Source organism: Pollicipes pollicipes, unplaced genomic scaffold, assembly GCF_011947565.3.
Source record: "Pollicipes pollicipes isolate AB1234 unplaced genomic scaffold, Ppol_2.1 Scaffold_2555;HRSCAF=2994_pilon_pilon_pilon, whole genome shotgun sequence".
Taxonomy (NCBI): domain Eukaryota; kingdom Metazoa; phylum Arthropoda; class Thecostraca; order Pollicipedomorpha; family Pollicipedidae; genus Pollicipes; species Pollicipes pollicipes.
Window position 1 is genome coordinate 12,548,674 of NW_023596136.1, and position 19,491 is coordinate 12,568,164.

The following is a 19,491-nucleotide window of genomic DNA, read 5'->3' on the forward strand; positions in this document are numbered from 1 at the left end:
CTCAGTATCCTCAGAATCAGTATCTTCAGCGTAGTGACCACTCGTTTTGACTGCATACCTTGATGCTTGGTGGCGACCATGTCACTTACATAGCCCCAGACGATGACCTTCCAGGCATCCTTCTAACGAGGTCTCAAAGTATGACGATGGGTGCCATTATACTCTGGGCACAATAACTTTGGTGTCGAGCGCTGGACTCAACACTGCGTCGTCGCTGAACGGTCACGTGATAATGCATGTCGGCGGCGTGAGGGTTGTACCTGAATTACGCAGCGTTGATTGCGGCTGCTGAGATGTGCTTAGTGTCGTTACGATGAGTCAGCTTACCTCTAAACACATCCGAATTGTTTATGGAAGTTGGAGGGGCGAATAAATCGGCGTGTCGCACGCGGGAGGAGCCATGCTTCTAGGTATTTCCAGCTCCATATGCGGTAGTCTACTGGCGTGCTGGGCTTCCTCACGGCCACCTGGTCATCATCGTGACGTGAGAAGAACCGGTTACTTTGCGAAATGCCTGATGTAGGCATCAATATAGCACGGACCTCGGTAAACTGATGGTCTCAGCTCAGCTTTGCCGGCTCCCCAGACATTCTTGCATGCAGGGATCGTTTGGTTTCAGGCATGTGGAAGAGTCGAAACGTGTATTCCTCGGGCCACGCCAAAGGCGGATCGGGCGATAAATCCTGGGGGGCCGTGCTCCAAATGTGGCGAGACTTCTCCGAAAACAGCGCAGCAAGAGGGGAATTTTTATTTTCCATCGTCATCTTCCTTTGAACGCGCCAGTAGGTGACTCGACATGCCTTCACAGCTAAGCCTAAAGGGCAAAGAAAGGGACGGGCCCAGGGACAAAGGGACGGGCCCAAGGAAAAAGGGACACATCGCGCCCAGCATGCGCGATATGGTCATATTTGGGCTGAGAGATATCTCGGCCGCTCGTCAGCTCTCGGTGTTGCTCTCACAGACCTGTAGGACAGTCGTCATGGCTGAAGGACGGTCATGGCTCAAAAGGGGCCCACCCAAAGCATCTGCCGCTCGAGGTCATCACTCCAAGCGCTGGCCGTTTTTCTTAAATGTTTGTTTCCTGCTGTTTGGGTCGTGTTAATCGTTTTTTCAGGCATCTGCAGTTTTTCAACCAATATGAGCACAATGCGATTGCCGACACTTGCATGTGTGTAAGCCTATAGATATAGTGTCCACATTGATAAATCAACTGCTCAGGAACGACCCAACAAGAAGTGATCTGCCTATAGCACGACACGAAAAGTAGCTGATAACGACTCGATTAGCAAAAGGGCACCTGAGGTAAACCCTGGAGGATAAACTGCAACATGAGCCCATGTTTGGAAATTTGGTCATCTTCGCGGTTAATGAACAGAAAATCAACAATTGACTAAAAGGGCGCAAAAATGTTGATAAATTGCGCTTTTGTAGAACTTGCTGACCCTTTCGATGCCATTCGTCATGTACAAGAGTGAAATGTGTTGTGTCATGTCCAAGTAGGATAGAGCGAGTTATTTAAATGCAATGCGACGTACGGCAATCTTGAGGCACTCAGTTGGTGCGCAGCAGCGCCCTCTACGTTTCAGCATGCTTCCAGCTCCGTACGCGCGCGCGTCCTACTATGGGAGCGACAAATACGCGTTAAACATATCGTTTCGAACTTTTACAGTAAGTGAAAGTGTGTGTTTAAGGTCGCGCAGTGTAAACACACTAATCTGAAGGCTATACTGGGCGTTAGGGAACTGGAAATGTGTCCCGCACATGCCATACCGCGATCCGAATCTGCCAGCCGAGCATTTTGGAGTGACGTGAACTTTCTTCCAAGATGTCTTCCCAGAGCTTTTTCCAAAGGCGGTACATGTTGTATCAGCTATGCATGGGACATGCTTTATGCTTGATGTAGCGTTCCGCTAGTGATGTCATGGACTATCATCGTCAATGATTGGCAATTACCGTGGTGTACTGTCATCCAAACAATTAGTCAACATTTACAATACCGATGAACCCTTAAGTTCCGCCTGAACACCAGAGACCGAGGTTGGCAAAAACTGGTTAAAACACACCATTTAATGAAAAGGGCAGGAAGTTGCTAGGTAATAATGGCGACGAATTACAAACAACGTGGAGGTGAACGTTTTTTTGTGTTGTAAATAATGCAGTCTGCTCAATGCAAAACAAAAACGGCGGTATAAATAACCTCACTTTGTGATATTTTACCTAGGGATAGATAAATCATTTGAAAGGGATTAATTGAAAAGCAATTTACAACAAAAAAGCCGAACGCGAAGATACGATAGAAGCCTTCTTCCTGGGAGAAAAAGCCGGGAGAGTGGGGCTATAGATTCGTTTGGTTTTTAACTCCCGATTTTTCCGAGGAAAAATGCTATTACTACTATTTTATCTATGTAAATAATACTTCTCGTAAATACACTTAACAAAAACGAATGCACGCTCTCCACTTCTTTACCGCTAGGGATTTAGACGGAGGTTATGTAGCTGGCTTCATATATAAAAATATCAGGGAGAGAGTTGAGGGTAAAATCTGACCGAGCTCCTTACTATCTCTTACGTGAAGTACAAGTCAATATCTTACGTATAAACAGTTATAACGCAAAGTCATAAATGATAAATGATAAAGCAAAACCGCCCCCGTTGTGCATCACTTAACGTTTTGAAACTTGTTTATTCATAAAATCATCAGTGGGAAGCAGAAGGAGCGCTGCATGACTTTGCGCAATTTTTCCAACCAAAATAAGTCGACGACCTTGTAGTTTTTTGTATGTGTCAGCCAGTAATCGTCAGATATGCGACTACAAGTCCGAGCACACAATACCTGTTGATGTTTTGACGACGCTCGACAGGCGATCAATTCGTCTCTCCGTTAGCCCTCTCCAAAATGGCGGCCGTCAGCGGGTGCTGTGAGTAAGGCCAGCTTTATCCGCCCTCGGGGACCCCGGCCGACGTAATGACCGATGACGGCGGCGGCGCCCCTGTCTGGCCGTCGTCTCCCCTCTCCCCGGGGCCCGTTCCTGCCGTGTTTGCTCGCCGTTCAATAAGCCCGGTTGGCTGCTCCGCTCGGGGCCGGGGCGCCCGCCGTGGGCCGCGTGTTGCGCGCGGCGGACTACGCCGTTCAACGACGGTGGCCCCGGGCCGCCGCCGCCTCAGGCTGGCGGAGACGCCGCCGTCGGAGGCCGCACAAGTGCATGGCAGGGACACCGGCGATTGGGAAACTGCTGGAATATTTATTACCGTATGCGAGCAGCATTTTTACGTTGTTAACAGCAGTTAAGCTACATGAATTGCTTGCTCGACGGACGCTTGGATCAAAATACTCGGCTAGCGTAGCTTGCTGACTCAGCGTCCAAGTGGTCCTTATCATGAAATTACGTTCTGTAACCTGACGGCTAAATGATAGTGGAAACTCAAGCGTCACATGCAACGTAATGACGCACCCGAAGGGGTATCGTCTCGTTGTCGGGAAAATACAGCGCCTCAAGCGGGGTCTGGACCTGTGCGGTCGTTGTCCGGAACTCTGCGTTTGCCACTCGTGGCGAGCGGCGACCGACCCTCTTACTCCTGTCGCGGAGAGAACCGATGTGGGAGAGACATGGCATGAGCATAACATTCCTCATGGCGGATCTAGCAGAGGAGTCAGAAGCGTAACTGGGCGAACGTATCGAACCCATAACGTCTCGGAACCCCTTACAGCTCGGAGCGCCCATTGTAACCACCAAGTAGTTGCGCTGCGTCCGTGGTACTTGTCAAGGCTCTTGGCAAGCTCCCATGTTGAGTTGCACTTTCCGTCCCCGGCCTCACTCTTCATCCAGTGGCACGTTTTTAGCTCTATTGTCTGGACATACTGCCTCGTCACGCAGTCCGTCTGTGGCGGAGAGGAGCCAGTCACGCCACCTTGACCATGGCGTGAGCACGAACCGTCATCCGCCGACAGGACCGGAAATGAGAGACGCTGTCCGTGGCAAGGGAGAGGGAGGTGGAGAGGGGACAGGGACAGGGACAGGGACAGGGACAGGGACAGGGACAGGGCAGGGCAGGGGCAGGGGCAGGGGCAGGAACAGGGACAAGAAGAGGGAGAAGAAGAGGAAGTGGAAGAGGAAGAGGGAGAGGGAGAGGCAGAGGCAGAGGCAGAGGCAGAGGCAGAGGCAGAGGCAGAGGCAGAGGGAGAGGGAGGGAGAGGGAGAGGGAGAGGGAGAGGGAGAGGGAGAGGGAGAGGGAGAGGGAGAGGGAGAGGAGAGGGAGAGAGAGAGGAGAGTGAGGAGAGAGAGAGAGAGAGAGAGAGAGAGAGAGAGAGAGAGAGAGAGAGAGAGAGAGAGAGAGAGAGAGAGAGAGAGAGAGAGAGAGAGAGAGAGAGAGCGAGCTCTCACGAGAAGCTCCCTACAAGTACGGTGGTGTTGAGGTGTGGTTTTCTCTTGTCATGGGCTTTGCAATCGCACCTTCTTCAGCTGATGAGGCGTTTAACGTAACTCCGCACCTATCAACCGGGGTTCGTCTGTCAGCCGAGGGTAAACACACATCTCCGACGGCCGGATGTTACTGAAGCGTGATCGGTATCGTTCGTCATCTTGAAACGCCGCGGGTGGAGTCTTCTTTAGCCCTGTTTTGCTCCAGCCGACCCACATTGGGCGTGCTTTGTTCATCTCGCGTGCACCACCTCTGCGTGCGTGGGTCGGCGCTGGGTTGCTCGGACGACGCGGTCGTGGGTCCCAGGAGGTGGGGCTTCCAGACGGGAAGGGCCCGATGAAATGTGTTACCCTGAACAAAGCGCAGAGGTCGTAATGGTCAACAGATACTGTCTCTTAGGAGGCATTAGCTGGCATCCAACCTCCCTATAAATCACACGCTGCGCGCTAGTTCTTAGATTAAGGGTGCGATTCAGGCCGCATTCCTTGTGTGTCTGTTAATGGATGTGATGTTGTGGTGTGTCTGTTAATGGATGTGATGTTGCAACTTGCAAACGTCTCCGTGCCAAATCCGGTTTAAAGTATCAGTAGATGTGCTGAAAGGAAGTTAATCTTTATCTGAGCAGCAAATGGTCCAGCAACAAACAAGAGTGGTAAAAGCAGTTAGCATCGACAACGTACCAATTGTTGATTTGAGGTTAAAGTGTTAAGTACGTCCTTTGGTAGTGATGCCGGACAACTACGCTGTAAGAATGCTGCATATGATGGGGAAAAAGAGGGAGCACTTTTGTGCGAGCTGGCTGGCAGCGGACAGCAGCTGGCAGCTGGCAGCTGGCAGCTGGCTTATAACGAGGAGTGCAATCCCTCAGCAGAACGAGCGGTGCACCTCGCTTGATTTATAGCTCCAGGAGATGCTGCGCGACCAGCAGACGCTCCTGGTATGACCTGACCCTGCTCCCGTTGCAGGAGGAGCACTGTGGCCAGCAGACTGCGTTCCTGGTTTGACCTGTCCCATAGTACGCTTCCTTTTAGGATGCGTCCTGTGGCTAGCAGACGTCCTTGACATGACAAGACTCTGTTCCCTTCCAGGAGGTGTACTGTGGCCAGCAGACGGTGTGCACGATAGACGGGCTCCACTTCAACTCGGTGTACAAGGCGCGTGTGCGGTCCTACAACGCTACTGGCACGGGGCCACACAGCCCGCCGGTCTGCCTGCAGACGGCAGAAGGTGAGCTCACTGCGCGGTCCCCCCACTGTTGGATCCTGGCAAGGCGCGTGAGCCCTCCTACAACGTTACCGGCACGGGGCCCCACAGCCCGCCGGTCTGCCTGCAGACGGCAGAAGGTGAGCTCGCTGCACGGTCCCCCCAGTGTTGGATCCTGGCAAGGCGCGTGTACGGTCCTACAACGTTACCGGCACGGGGCCACACAGGTCCTTTCAGACACGACCCTCACCATCGAAGACATATGCGTTTGCTTTTATGCATCTAGAAAATCGAAGACATCTGGGGAGGTGGCTAAATGTTCGCAGGGATTATATGTCTCACGAACGTCGTCATGTGTGCTGCTGTTCCAAACGTCCACAAAGCCATGTATTCACTCGTCTGTGTCGCAATACGAAGTCCTCAGCCAAGCCCTCCATGGAAACAACACCGTGCCATGCGACACGGCGATGCTGCAGCTCTAGCTGGATTCGATGTGGCCGGCCGCCGCATTTCCCACATGGCACGTGTGGCACGTGAACGCGTGCCGTGCCAGATTCCGTCTCCGCCTAGCCGTGCGGCGCGCGTGATTCGATTGGGGCCGGCGCGCAGGCACAATGGGGCTCTCATGTGGCGTCGGACAGACGTCAGCGGTCGGGGCTCCACAGCCGATGCCGCCGACCGCCGGCTCTGAGGTCGCGGTGCGCCGGAAGCCGCCGCCGGATGTTTGGCACCGGCGCGTCGTTACAGGGCCGCTCTCCGATCCCGGCGGCGATTATCGCTGCCGCCGCCTCCACGCTGCAAACGCGGTCAGGTCAGATTGATTGCACAAACGTGCCTGCTGAACTGGGTCAGCCGCGGGGCTGATCGCCCGCGGCGGGCGCCTGCCAAGCGGCGTTGGGCGCCGGCGCAGCGGGACTCAGGTCCGGTCAGGTCACGGATTGAGACGTCACGTCACGCCAGCGCGGCTACAAAGCGTCACGTCACGGCGCGGCTTTGAAGCGCCACTCTCGGGTGTGGAGGGTCACGTCGCAGGCCGGGAGCGGTGCGTCACGAACCGATTTACAATGTGTCACGGGCTGATTCGGAGTACACCTGGTGCCCATGCTCAGCCTCGAAGCATGCCAATTGCTCGGACGAATCTGTGAGAGCAATTACTGATTCCGCGGAGGGCTCGTTTCGCCCACGGGCCCAGGTTTTCGATTGGTCCATTCGAGGCGCGTTCGTCTGTCCCTGAGGCGCGTTCGCCGCGGGTTAGCGTCCGCAGGGACCTGCGGTCCGAGTCTCCAGCTGGAGCTGCGGCGGCAGCGACCCGGCATGGCTGAGGCCCCGGGTGGTGCCCAGGTCCTGACGGTTCCCGAGGGCCCGCGCCGGCCAACGGGCCACTGCGCGACACGGGACCCATTCTACGTACACATCTGCGTTGGCGGTGGTGGGGGGTGCGGCCCAGACATGCATAAGGCACTGTGGTTGATCGGGAGTGTTTGTTTCGATAGGTGACACAGGAACGGAACAGGAGGGGGCAAGATATATCGCACGTATTCGGTTATGGGAAACAGCCAAGTGTAAATGACTCAAGCTGTGTTCTCCTTGGTGAATATTATGGGGGAGTTACTGATAGGCGTGGTCGCGATGCATGATGGCATGAACAGGATATCGATATTGTAGTGGTTAGGCCGCAAGTCTGGGAAACCATAGATACGGGATTTGATCTGACGCGGTGTTCGCACCTCCTACCAGGGTGAGGGGCAGGCGACGCTATACAGCCTCAGGATATGGGTGAGTCGCAAAGCTCCAACGACTGGCGATGGGATTTTAAGCCAATGGAGCATGATCTGTCACCACATAGCCTCGCGTTTGTGATCGCGCATTGTTGTCAACTGCATGTGATTTGGGCATGCCAGTCGGGATTGACATAACTTTAAAATATCTGCTATGTCCAGCTTTACGGCTTCATTAGACTAATGATTCTGCCAGGCAGCTCGCCGCGATGCGGCTAATCTCGGAATGGGCTCGTTTCAAGTAATCCAACGGTACGACGCCACCGCGCTCTGGTCCGGATAGTTGACTGTGACCGGGTCCAGCGACAGGCTGCAGGGAGTGCCAGGACTGATAACTGGCTATGACCGGGTCCAGAGACGGGCTTCAGGGGGTGCCCGAGCCGATAATTGACTGTGACGGGTCCAGGGATGGGCTGCAGGGAGTGCCCAGGTGATAACTGGCTATGACCGGGTCCAGGGATGGCTGCAGGGAGTGCCAGGACTGATAACTGGCTATGACCGGGTCCAGAGACGGGCTTCAGGGGGTGCCCGGCCGATAACTGCTGTGACCGGGTCCAGGGATGGGCTGCAGGGAGTGCCCAGGCGATAACTGGCTGATCGGGTCCAGTGACGGGGCTGCACGGAGTGCCCGGGCCGACAACTGGCTATGACCGGGTCAGTGGGGCTGTAGGGAGTGCCCGGGCCGTAATTGACTGTGACCGTGTCCAGGACGGGCTGCAGGGGGTGCCCGGGCTGATAACTGGCTAGAACCGGGTCTAGTGGGCTGCAGGGAGTGCCCGGGCCGATAACTGACTATAACCGGGTCTAGTGACGGGCTGCAGGGAGTGCCAGGGCCGGGCTTCTGCCATGCGAACTGAGTTATCGACTGCAGCATATGTAACGTAACACTGAAAGGCCAAGCTTGTCAAAAAGTTTGCCTAAGATGGCTGCACATGCTCACAGTCATGCGCCAGGGTTGGAACGGATGGCAACAAATTGAGGCACTTGGATGAGTTAGTCTACATCCGCTACATGGGTTTTGTACGCGAGAAGGGCTTGACATGAAACGACGTGAAGTCAACATAAAACGAGCTTACATCACTTCAGATGAAAAGCTTGTTTTCTCTAGTGCCGCTGAAAAACGACGGCGTGCTTTGCTGATATTTCAAAAAGTTGTATTCACTGGACCGCTGATATTTCAAAGAGTTGTACTCATTGGACATTGGGGTAGTCACAGTACCGATGTAAACTGCTGCAGTCCCACAATTCCTGCATCCAATAACTTGTCGGCAGCCCGTGCGCTCCTCTTGAAACACAGTGGCGTAGTTTGTGTTATAACTCCGATATGTGACCATGCGTCCCAGCAAAATACTTTGTTGCAATTTTATTGGATTCACTGTGTTTTACACCTGAGCCAAGACTGTCTGTGCCTATGTTCACAGGTGAGTATATATGTGATCTAGACACGAGGCACGAGGATCTAGACACGAGGCTGCATCTCTGTGTTGTGTTCTGGCTGATTTCAGCCCCGCCCCTCAGCACCCCCGTTTCTGTCGTTGCAGTGGCCTGATTTGTGCTGGACCCGGCAGCCTCGCACCCTAGCTCCGCCCCTCAGCACCCCCTTTTCTGTCGTTGCAGTGGCCTGGTTCGTGCTGGACCCGGCAGTGTCGCACCCCCAGCTCCGCTTCTCGGACAGCAACGGTGCCGTCAGCTGCGACAGCTTCGAGCCCTGCGTCGCCTTGGCAACGACCGGCTTCTCGCGTGGCGTCCACTACTGGGAGTTCACGCTGGAACGTTACGATGGCAACGCCGACCCGGCGTTCGGCGTCGCTCGCCTTGACGTCACCAAGTCGCAGATGCTGGGTGAGAGACGAGACACGCCACGCAGGGGTGCCGGTAGTGTAGTGGTTAGCGCGTCTGCGTTAACCACTGCGCGTCTGGGAAACCAGAGGTACGGGGTTCGATTCCCCGCGGTGCCCGCCCTTCCTGCCAGGGTGAGAGGCAGGCGACAACATATAGCCTCAGCAGCTGAGTGCGCCGTAAAGCCCCAATGACACACACAGACACGCCACCTGCCCTCCTCCCAGCTCGGGGTGCGCTGGACGTGACCGTAGATGGCTGAAGCCTAGTGCGCCATCTGGCACAACCCGTGACGCGCTGGACTTCACCGACAGCCGAGCTGAATAGGTTTTCATCGTACCGATCCCACCCCGCGGTCCACTGAACGTGACGAGGACGCCTTACGGAAAGGCCAGCCTCCTTCACCCCCGTCCCATGGTTCCGGTACCAGACCAGTATCGCCGGGTGACCCTTCGGCGGAGAGGCCGACCTACGTGACGTCCTCCGTCGCCTGCGGCGTCCGTTTCTGGGTCACGGCGGCACCCCGGCGGGAGGCGTGTCTGGCTGAGGTGCGGCAGGATCCGGCTGCCGGCACGTCCGCCTGCGCACCCGCGATCCTGGCCACAGTTCGGGAATGCGATTAGTGTTTGGTAGGATTTGGGATTTGGTAGGAGCAGCCTAGGTCTTATGCTCTCGGCTCTTGGCACCCCGGGTTTTCATGCTTAAAATGAAAGAGTGAGGGTGCTGCTTAAGCGAGCATATTAGGCAATCAGCGTCATGAACAGTCTAAAATAGTCGACGTTTCTAGCGCTGTTCGTGGTCGCCCGTGACCTTAAACACTGCTGTGACTTGCCAGACATTAAACATAGCTTTGCCCCATCTTAGGTGTCCGCCGCCCGGGATGGTTATTTCGATATGACACTAATTGTAGCTCAGAAAAACCAACCTTGATGGATTGGCTAGCCGACTTAAGCTGCATCACGACCCCGCCTGTCCGGCTGAAATATATCAGTCCTCGTCTCGGCGTGGATATTGGATTGCATGCTATGATTGATTGGATCCCCACTCTGTTGCCTTGGTTTGCTTTGATTGATTGCTGTTCTGAGAGCGGTGTCAGTATACAGCGCGGCTGATTTGACACATAAGCCAAGCTAAAAACACGACTCGTCTGCTCTGGAGTCGCCATACCACTCACGGCTGGATCGATGCAGTTTGCCATCACGTGGCTAAATGCCTAGCTTGGGAACCAAGCCACGCCCAAGTTTTCAACGATTAGAGACTGCCAACTTGAGCTACCACCAAATTAAACCTCCAAAGTCTAATTTTTCTCATCGCGCATTTCCGCTTGCCACCCATCTCATGGTGACGTCATGGAGTCCGGCAAAGCACCGAAGATCGTGACCTTCCTGGTCGTTGAATCATGTCCCCGTGAGCTTCTCTTGCTAAATGTCAGGCTGCACAGAGCTGTTGTGTCATATTTAATGCATAAAAATCGCACGCCAGGTGTATGTACCTTCACCATGTCTCAAGTCACTCTACGTTGACCCACGAATGTGACTCCAGCTTACGAATTTGTAGGTCTTGCGCCGAATCCCACAGGTGCACAGTACGCCCGACAGCCTAACTCCCCCGTTGTTTAGCACGCCTCCACGAACACGTGACCCCGTTGACGCCGTGACGCCGCCCTCACGCGCCGCGCCGCTTCCCCAGGCGCCGACTCGCTGGGCTGGAGCATGTACATCGACGCGCAGCGTTCGTGGTTCATGCACGCCGGCCGGCACGAGGGCCGCCAGGAGGGTGGCGTGCGCACGGCGGCCGTGGTGGGCGTGCTGCTAGACCTCGGTCAGGGCCAGCTCAGCTTCTTCGTGGACGGACGGCCGCAGGTGCGCGACGGCCGCTGGCGTGGTGAAGCGGAGGCGGGCGGAGGGTGGGGAGACGGGCAGAGGGTGGGGAGGCGGACAGGGGTGGGGAGACGGGCAGGGGATGGAGAGACGAACAGGGGGTGTTAAGACGGGCAGGGGTGTGGGGAAGGGCAGACCATGTGGAGACGGGCAGGTATGGCGAGACGCGTTGAGGGTGGGGTGACAGTTAGGGGTGTGAAGGTGGACAAAGGACGTGGAGACGGGCGGGGATTTGGAGACGGACATGGGATTTGCTATCGGTTGCTGCTGCAATCGGTTGCAACTTGCCGAATATGCTGCATCTGCGGGCGATGGCGTCCTTTGTCCACCGGGACTGGTGTCCATGTTTCCTAAAGTAAGAGTTTCGTACAAACCGAAGGCAGTTGGGTTCGTGCGGAAATTCACCGCTTGAAGTTACGTTAAGAGGCGGTTATCTCGTCCTGCAGGGTCCACCAGCCTTCACAGACCTGGCGGGAACGCTCTACCCCGCCGTGAGCATCAACCGCAACTGCAAGGTGCGTCTGCGCACGGCGCTCGAGCCGCCGAGCGACCAATCAGGCACGGACAGCGACGGCTGCTAGCCAATGGCGCGGCGCGACGTCGGCCGACGGCGCGGACACGAACAGAGCTGCGGGCGACTGAGGTCCGCGGCTGGAGGCAGGCGACCGGACGAGGAGTGTCGTGGATGGGCTGACCTCGGCCAGACCCGACCCCGTGGACCAGCGACGGACGTGGAGCCGGTCAGCTGGGGAGCTGGTGGACGCGTGTACTGCCCTGCGCCACGCCACGTTCCAGCTCCCCAGTCCCAGAGATGAGCAGCGCGTGGGCTGCCGGCCGCATGTGCCTTCCCTGCCCACTCACTCCAACGGCAAGTGCCGAGAATGTAATGAGTTCGCGCTCGATTCCGTTCGCAAAGCAAGGGCAACTGGGCAGGTGTAACGGGGTCAGAGCCCGACTTCCGGCCCCCATCTGAGCTTGGCTGTCTGCGCGTGGGACACCGCTGGCGCGTTCCAACTGGCCCCGATTGGATCAGATCTGGCAGCGGCGCTGGCGGCCGGCCGGACGGGCCGAGTTGGAGCAGCCTCTCCCTGAAGAGCAGGGCGCCCTTGCCTTGTACTGGCGAAGCTGCGCGAACGGTTCTCTGTACTTGTTGATAGTTATGTGATCATGTCGTTGATCATTCTGATCGTTTTATGCACGTTTGCATTATGCACGTTGTGCATCTTTTTGAGAGCACGCGCACTGCAGACCTTGTTATTTGTTGAAGTTCAGCATCATCGTGGTGGTCGGCATTGTGTCAGGATCTCCTCGCTCACACTAGAATAATTGTGAGCACTTCATACACCATCATAGCTCTTACCACTGCTTACCGCTCGCGCATGAGAGCGGTTTCCTACACGAACAAAGCCGAGCCGGGCGACGGCGATCTTGCCGAGCAGGTAGGTCATTGACCCGGCGAGTTTGTGTTCATTGTCTACCGCTGTCCTGAGCCAGGGCTTCACGAGTGACATCTGTTGATGCCGTGTGTGTATTTTTTCATGTTGTACTATCGCCTGTGCCCCCTCCCCCGTCCGTCCAGGCAAGGCGTCTGTGAAGCTATAATTAAGGCTGGCTCGGTGCGCCGCCGGTCACTAGTACGGTGTGACTCGCTCGGCGGCAGGGTGTGCCGACAGGCGGCGAAAGTTGCGGTGGACGCCTCCCACGGCTGTCAAATTCAATTGGGGCTCTTGCGGCCTGGTTACACATTGTGCGGTGGGAGGTGCAGCACACACGTGATACGCGAGCGAGCCTTACAGCCGCCGCTGGGCGCACTATTTCACTGCCAGGCACTTTTGTACGTTTGCGATGAGCGCGTCGATAATAAATGCGCATTTTCTGCGGAACTGACACCACTTTTGTTATCGGACTGAGGACTTGTGGGCGCGCACAACATCAGTGGCCCTCGGACAGATCGGTCAGCCTTGTCCGAGAGTGAATGATAACGTTAGTGTTTGCTCGATGTTGTTTACTTTGGCACCCAGCCCTTGTTAGGCGGTACGATACAACGGAACCCCGCTGATGTGTGAGCGGCTACGGAGAGTTCGGTTTCGATCGGCCCCTAACATTGATTGTGTGGATACATATGAAAGGCCGCACGCATTTTGGTTTGGGGGACGGGGACGGGGTTAACCATGAAGGACTTAGGTCATCCCCATATTCCAGAACTTTTCACTTTAACCTCACAAACCATTGCGTGTCTTATGGCGCTAGGTATATGAAGTTTATTGCATCATTTATCCGCTCAGCTGTTACAATTTGTAACTTGTGGTGAGAGCAACCACCCCTTTTTGTTATGAGAGCGGTGCGAGGCGCCATTACGCAGAAAGGTCAAAGAAGACAGTCTTTGTGTTATGATCATCATTTACCCACGCTTTTTGAAATATTCCAGCCAGAAACATTTTGGGGCCAACCCAAAATTGGGGTGCCCAACTCACCATTGGGGGGCCAGGGCCCTCACAAAGGGATACAAATCGACACCCGTACTCTTGGAAATTCACTGGGTGGTCCACCACGCGCGGTCATTCCACATACGCCGCAGCAATAACCCCAGGGGCGGCAGGTGGGGCGAGGGAGGAGTCCACAGCACACGCCGTCGTCAGGCTGATGAGCCTTTTAGAGAAATGCTCGTCCAGTCAGCCCAGTGCTCCTCCAGTCGGCCCAGAGCTCCTCCAGCCAGACAAATCGAGACGAGCAGTGGCGGTGGCAGTGGCAGGAGCAGTGACGAGCTTCATGCTGTGGGGTCACGACAAGGTCTGCGTCGATGTGGACAACCCAGCGAACCTAAGGCGGTCAAGGCCGCCTCAGACTCGAGATGGGACGCATCATCGTCGACAAGATCGACCACATGTTCGGCCACGGCGGCGGAGTATTCTTTGCCGCCAGGTGTTCTTCTGGAGCATCTTTGTGGGGTCACCATTTAACGGGTGTGGGATTATTAGTGACTATCATGGTTGGTGATTATGCTTTGCCATGGGACTGGCATTCGAATGTCATCACAGTCTTGACTGCTATAAACAAACTTGTCGCTGTTGAGCGAAACTCGCTTCGCCGTGTATGTGGGCCTTTCTGCACAACAGGACGCAACAAGGTATCGGGCTGCCGGAGTATCTAGGTTGACAAAGACCTTAAATCCGTCTTGGTTGGCGCGCGAGTCTGTGAAAGGTTTTCCGTATGTCAGCGTTATGAAATAGAGTCTGACACAAAATGAACGCACGCAGACGTAGCCTTACCACTACTGCTACACCACAACACGTGGAAATGCGTTTGAAATGGTGTTTTGGTAACTGAAATGCCTATTGTCTCAAACTGAAAGGTTCGTTTACGTAACTGCGACGGTAGGGTCTGGCTGGAGATGCGCAGCTTGACTTAGCCGTTCGAAGCAAGGCGTATCAGTTTTCACCCAGTAGGTGTTCAACTAAGTTAAGACCACCAGCCAGTTTCCAAACGCTCAGTATTGTTCAAATGTTAACCGGATACACCGTGTGATATAGCCTATGGTGCGCGAGTTTTCATTTCTTAGCTATCACATATTGTTGTCATTGAGGAAATATCAGAGAAGTCGCTGTTTAAGTTGACATAGACGACCCTGAAAATCAAATACCTTCCTTTTGGGCCAGCTAGCAGTTTGCGACCACGGTCTGCCTGTCCTCTATCTCCATAGTTCTCTCTGTCATTCCTCCCACTGCGCCCTTGTGTCTGCATGCATCCAATCGTGAAATAAAGGACGGGTTTAGTTCTTTATCTCCCGAGTAATTTCGCTACACTTCCAAACGATGCCGCCGAGGCGAGACACAGAGGACAGCAAAGGCTCGTTCCCAGCTACTCAGCTCTGAATTATGACTGGATCCTTGCCCGTGGCCCCCGAATGCGGGGGGGGGGAGTCAGGACCGGACCCCAGCGGCGGCGGCGGCCGATCACCGGAGGTCGAACCCGCTGAGGCCACCTCCGGGGAGGGGCAGTTCCCCGAGCACGGGGGCGCCGCCGGCCGGACAGCGCTTGCTCGGCCGTATTCCCGGAGGAGCGGTATGCGACGGCAATCCCATTGATCCGGAACTCTGCGATGCGGCGCAGAACAGCGTTAGCATTGTATTACGGACGCTCTGACTATTCAGAAGCGCATGGCACGAGACTAGGACACCACTACAAGGATGTGGTGTGGTGGAGCATCACCATTCCAGTGTGTGTGGGGGGGGGGGGGAGGAGGGGCGATGCGGTCCGACACACGGCTCCACCGCACGGGTGATGTGCGCTACAGCCTGTACCCGCTCCGGATCTGGGTGTGGTAAATTATCACTGCCCCTTGGCCGGGTTATTGGGACCGGACACAGTGTCACATCCCATGGATACTGTATGACCCGCGCTGGCCGCTCCAGGGGTGCGGGGTGGTCCAGTATCACCGCCGCCGGGATGCCATGCAGCACAGCATCGCTGCTGCAGGAATGCTGTGCTGTGCTGTCACCGTCCAGGGATGTCATGTGTTATAATGTTATCGCGCCCGGAATATCCCGCGTACATTGTCAGCACGCCAGGGATGTCGTATGGTGCATTGTTATCACTCAAGGAGGGCGGTATGTGGTCAGCCCTCCCCCCGGGGTGTCATGCGGTACAGTATCACAACTTCAGGGATGTCTTGCGGTACAGTATCACCACGCCAAGGATTTCACGCGGCACTGCGCCAACACCCCGTGGCTGCTGTACCATGCACCATCACTCCTCCAGGCGTATCGTGATATGTAGTAGTACCGTTCTAAGGTTGTCATCTGTTGTGTTATCACGACTTAGGAGTTGAAGTGCGGCACATCATTCCAGGGGTGAGGTACAGTGCATTAGTTAGGGGCGATGTGTGGTGCGGTACAGTATCACCACTTCTGGGCTGAAGACTACTGCGGGGCAGTATCAACAGCACGTGGTGTGTTACATCACTAATCAAGGATATTTGTTTCGCAAGTTAAAGTCTCCAAAACTTTTTACCTGGATGGATTTCCAGGCCTCAGGCCAGACACAAGCATTGCTTGTTCGGGTTCTGACCCCACCCCCGATCGTGAAACTCCAGGTCAACGGCAGCACTCCTGCCGAGAAAATTTGATGTGCCTTGATGCTCGGCCCGGTTCGTTCCGCCCTCTGATGTAACCTGACCTTTATTATGGCATAACTTGTCCTGAATTGTCGTGATGTCCTACCAACCCCGGCAAAATTAACAATGGACAGTTATTGTTACTCGGCGTAGACACTGTATTTTGGGCATGGGGGCTGATGAAACACCACTGATAAGTGGCATATGAATGGTATCGGGGTGAACATTTAAAACAATGTCGGCAAAGGTAGTCGTCATACCTTTCGGGAGCACGTGGAGCCATGGCACTAATGGGTGCGGCCTACCTCAGTGTACCTGCAGCCATCTTATGACGAGGTCACCTTGCCTCCCGAGCTGAACACAGCTTACACCGTTGGATACCTTTGAGAGCGGCAGTTACCGGCCGGTACAGCGCCGACGGCGCGCCACTTGACGTCATGAAACGACATGTCGTATTGGTGTGACAACCACGGAATTACGTCACGCGAGGTATTACGTCACGTGAGGTATTGTCCACGGCTCCCCGGAGAGCTTCAGAAACGCCCCCGAGGTCTCAACGTGTATCTCTCAGGTCAGAAAGGGCAATCAAATGAGTGGTCCGGTTATGTTTACAGGACCTAAAAGGGCGTCCCGAGAACAGAGGGGTGCCCCATTCTGTGTGCATGAAAGGGTATCCACACTCCCCCCTCCCCAGAAAACAAACGGCTACCACCAAACCCCGAAATTCTGGAAATGCACCCCGAAGGCTGCCAAGGAGTATTCCAGACTGCAAGTAATACCTCAGACCCGCAAATACAACCCCGAGGCCTAAAAGGGCACACCAGATCTAACTACACGTCTCCAAAGCCCAAAGTGACGAATCGTGCTCCAATCATGTCCAGTGCCAACGATTTGCAGTCGCCTAGCAATCATGAAAAGATGCCCTAAGGTCTGAATCAGCGCGTCGAGTCTTAAAACTCCGTCAATCAGGTCTGAAAGGGCGCCCTCAGATCTGTCAGTGTGCCCGCCTCAGCCCTGGAGGGATCTCCCGACTTTCTGTTCCCTCCACATGAATGCTGCAAACGCAGATTCATAAGAGTGCAGCCAGGTTACAATGTTCTATGAACTCGAAATGCATGGCGCTTAAGCCTCACCGACCTGGCACAGGCAGGGACCAGTCTCTCTCTCCTCCCCTCCCCCCCCCCCCCCTCCTGTCTCTCTCTCCCCGGGAATTAAAGCCCCGCTGTTGCTCCCGACACCATTACAGCCAGGTATCTCTGGCTGCTGTCTTTCATAGTAAGCGGATCTTTCTTGGGATGCGTGCCAGCCGCTAGATACAGCTGTAGGCAGTAGATATCCCGTCTTGAATGAAGAATATGGTGTAGGCTCTTCATCTGCCAATATAAACACCAACCCATCTTCTTAACTTTGATTTTCGCTGACGGACTGCTCCTCGTTACGTAAAAGGCTCACCGGCTCCAACGCTTAGGTAACAAATAGAACTCATGAGGACAAAATACAAAGAATACAAAAACAATAAGTTTGCAGCTTGTTTCACCCAAAAATTGTGCTGCGCGACTGGTTTCACTGCTGGCTTGGGATTTTGTCAAACTTGAAGCATTTTTGACTTATTCATCTATTATCCATCGTTTTTCGTAGCTCTTAAATTTGCTTTACTTTCTTGTTGCGTCCAAAATGGTGCCCCAACCCACTTACTAATTCAAGTGGGACAATTGATTGGTAGTTTTAAGCCTTTGACACTGGATGCAGCGATTTTTGCAGGGTTTGTTCAGCTGATCACGCATGTAGGTATGCAAGAGTGTCAGCCCGGAAAAGTCTACACGACGTCAGCAGTTCAGTTGATCACGCATGTACCCGTACGGAAATGGATCACACATGTAGCCCTTACAAGACCGCATAGACGTCACCAGCTGTTGGCGAATTTTACAGTGATGTGCAGCTGGTCACACATTGAGCTATATAAGATAGTCAGTCGCGTAACGACGCCAACTCTTGTCATACCTGATGGTACCGAAGTTCCTTAGAAACCGTTGATATTCCAGGCAGCAGTCGAGGACAACTTTGAAGAATTAGGGAAAAAAAGGAACTCGTATCTAATGTAAAACTCACCGCAAAGCCCGAAGACAACTTATCCTTGCTGTTTGTCCTTTTTTCGGTGTTATCAAAAGTAAACCTCACGGAAAGATGCTTAATTAGCAGTCCCGTGAGCGGAAAATGTTATAGTCACCATTTTGTCCGTTACAGCGGCTCATGCTGACATGGTATTAACCTGCAGTTATTAAGTCAAGTGCAATGTGCATTTTGTATTTATCTTTATTTTAGACTTATCCATGGAATGTGCATGAAATATGTCATGCGCATCATCTGGCGCACAACCTTGTTTGCCTGATGCTAGTTGTGGGCCTGAAACAGTAGTGATAAAAGCAGCTGGATTAAGGAATTTCTATTGTTCCAAACTGCATCTTTAACATTGTGATTCCAGTTTCCAACTACATATGACAAGGAAGAGGCAGTTAAATTTAGTTTGGACCCCACACCAAAATATACCAGGAAGTCCCTCCATGTACCTCATCTCAGTAAACCAGTCTATGTTTTCTAAAATTGCTTGCATCAACTGATGGCTCTGCACTGACAAACAGCAGATATGCTGTATATTTCAAATCGTGTTAGATTTATCCAGTTCATTGCATTGCAGGCAAGCAAAACTAGCTTGCCGGCCTAGGAAAATTCAAACATCCTTGTGCGTCACTGCGCCAGAGGCGAACATTCTCACTCTGCTTACTTCACGGAGAGCGAATGCCTCACAATAGCCGCATCGTCATAACCCGAATTCAAGAAAGAAACCCAGCGTGCTTTATGATGTTTTCCACCCGTAAGTCAATACATCGTGCGAGAGCCCGGAATAAGTAACGCACGACAACTGGAAAAACATTCACATCTTACCGCCTTCCATACTTTTGCTCAGTGCGATCGTCGCCGGGCTATTTGTGACATTGCGACAAAGGCAGCAATGCAGTTTTGTATGATAACTGTGCCTGTGTAACTCAAGTGGCATGACTAGAAACGCTTAAAAAAGGCAAAAACAAAGGTAAGTAACATTAGCACTAACGCTTTTAGCAGCACCGCAAGAAATCATGAGATGTTGCCAAATGCTAAAGCAATATTTCACCAAAAAACTGAACATATCATTTGTAATGCATCCGTTGACATAGCCTGTTCTATGCAACTTTTGGCGCCACATTGAGTGATAAATCGACGT

General features: G+C 53.9%; 1 protein-coding gene across 1 annotated transcript in view; it reads left to right on the forward strand.

Moving 5' to 3' along the window:
• LOC119109139 (tripartite motif-containing protein 67) overlaps nucleotides 1–13,000 on the forward strand; it is a 36,079-nt gene extending 23,079 nt beyond the window's left edge. Inside the window, exons 7-10 of the mRNA XM_037232710.1 lie at nucleotides 5,508–5,646; nucleotides 9,018–9,242; nucleotides 10,929–11,101; nucleotides 11,566–13,000. Of these exons, the coding sequence (XP_037088605.1) occupies nucleotides 5,508–5,646; nucleotides 9,018–9,242; nucleotides 10,929–11,101; nucleotides 11,566–11,700 (672 nt within the window). The 3' untranslated portion in view covers nucleotides 11,701–13,000. The remainder of the gene's footprint in view (nucleotides 1–5,507; nucleotides 5,647–9,017; nucleotides 9,243–10,928; nucleotides 11,102–11,565) is intronic.
• Nucleotides 13,001–19,491: the final 6,491 nt, after the last annotated feature.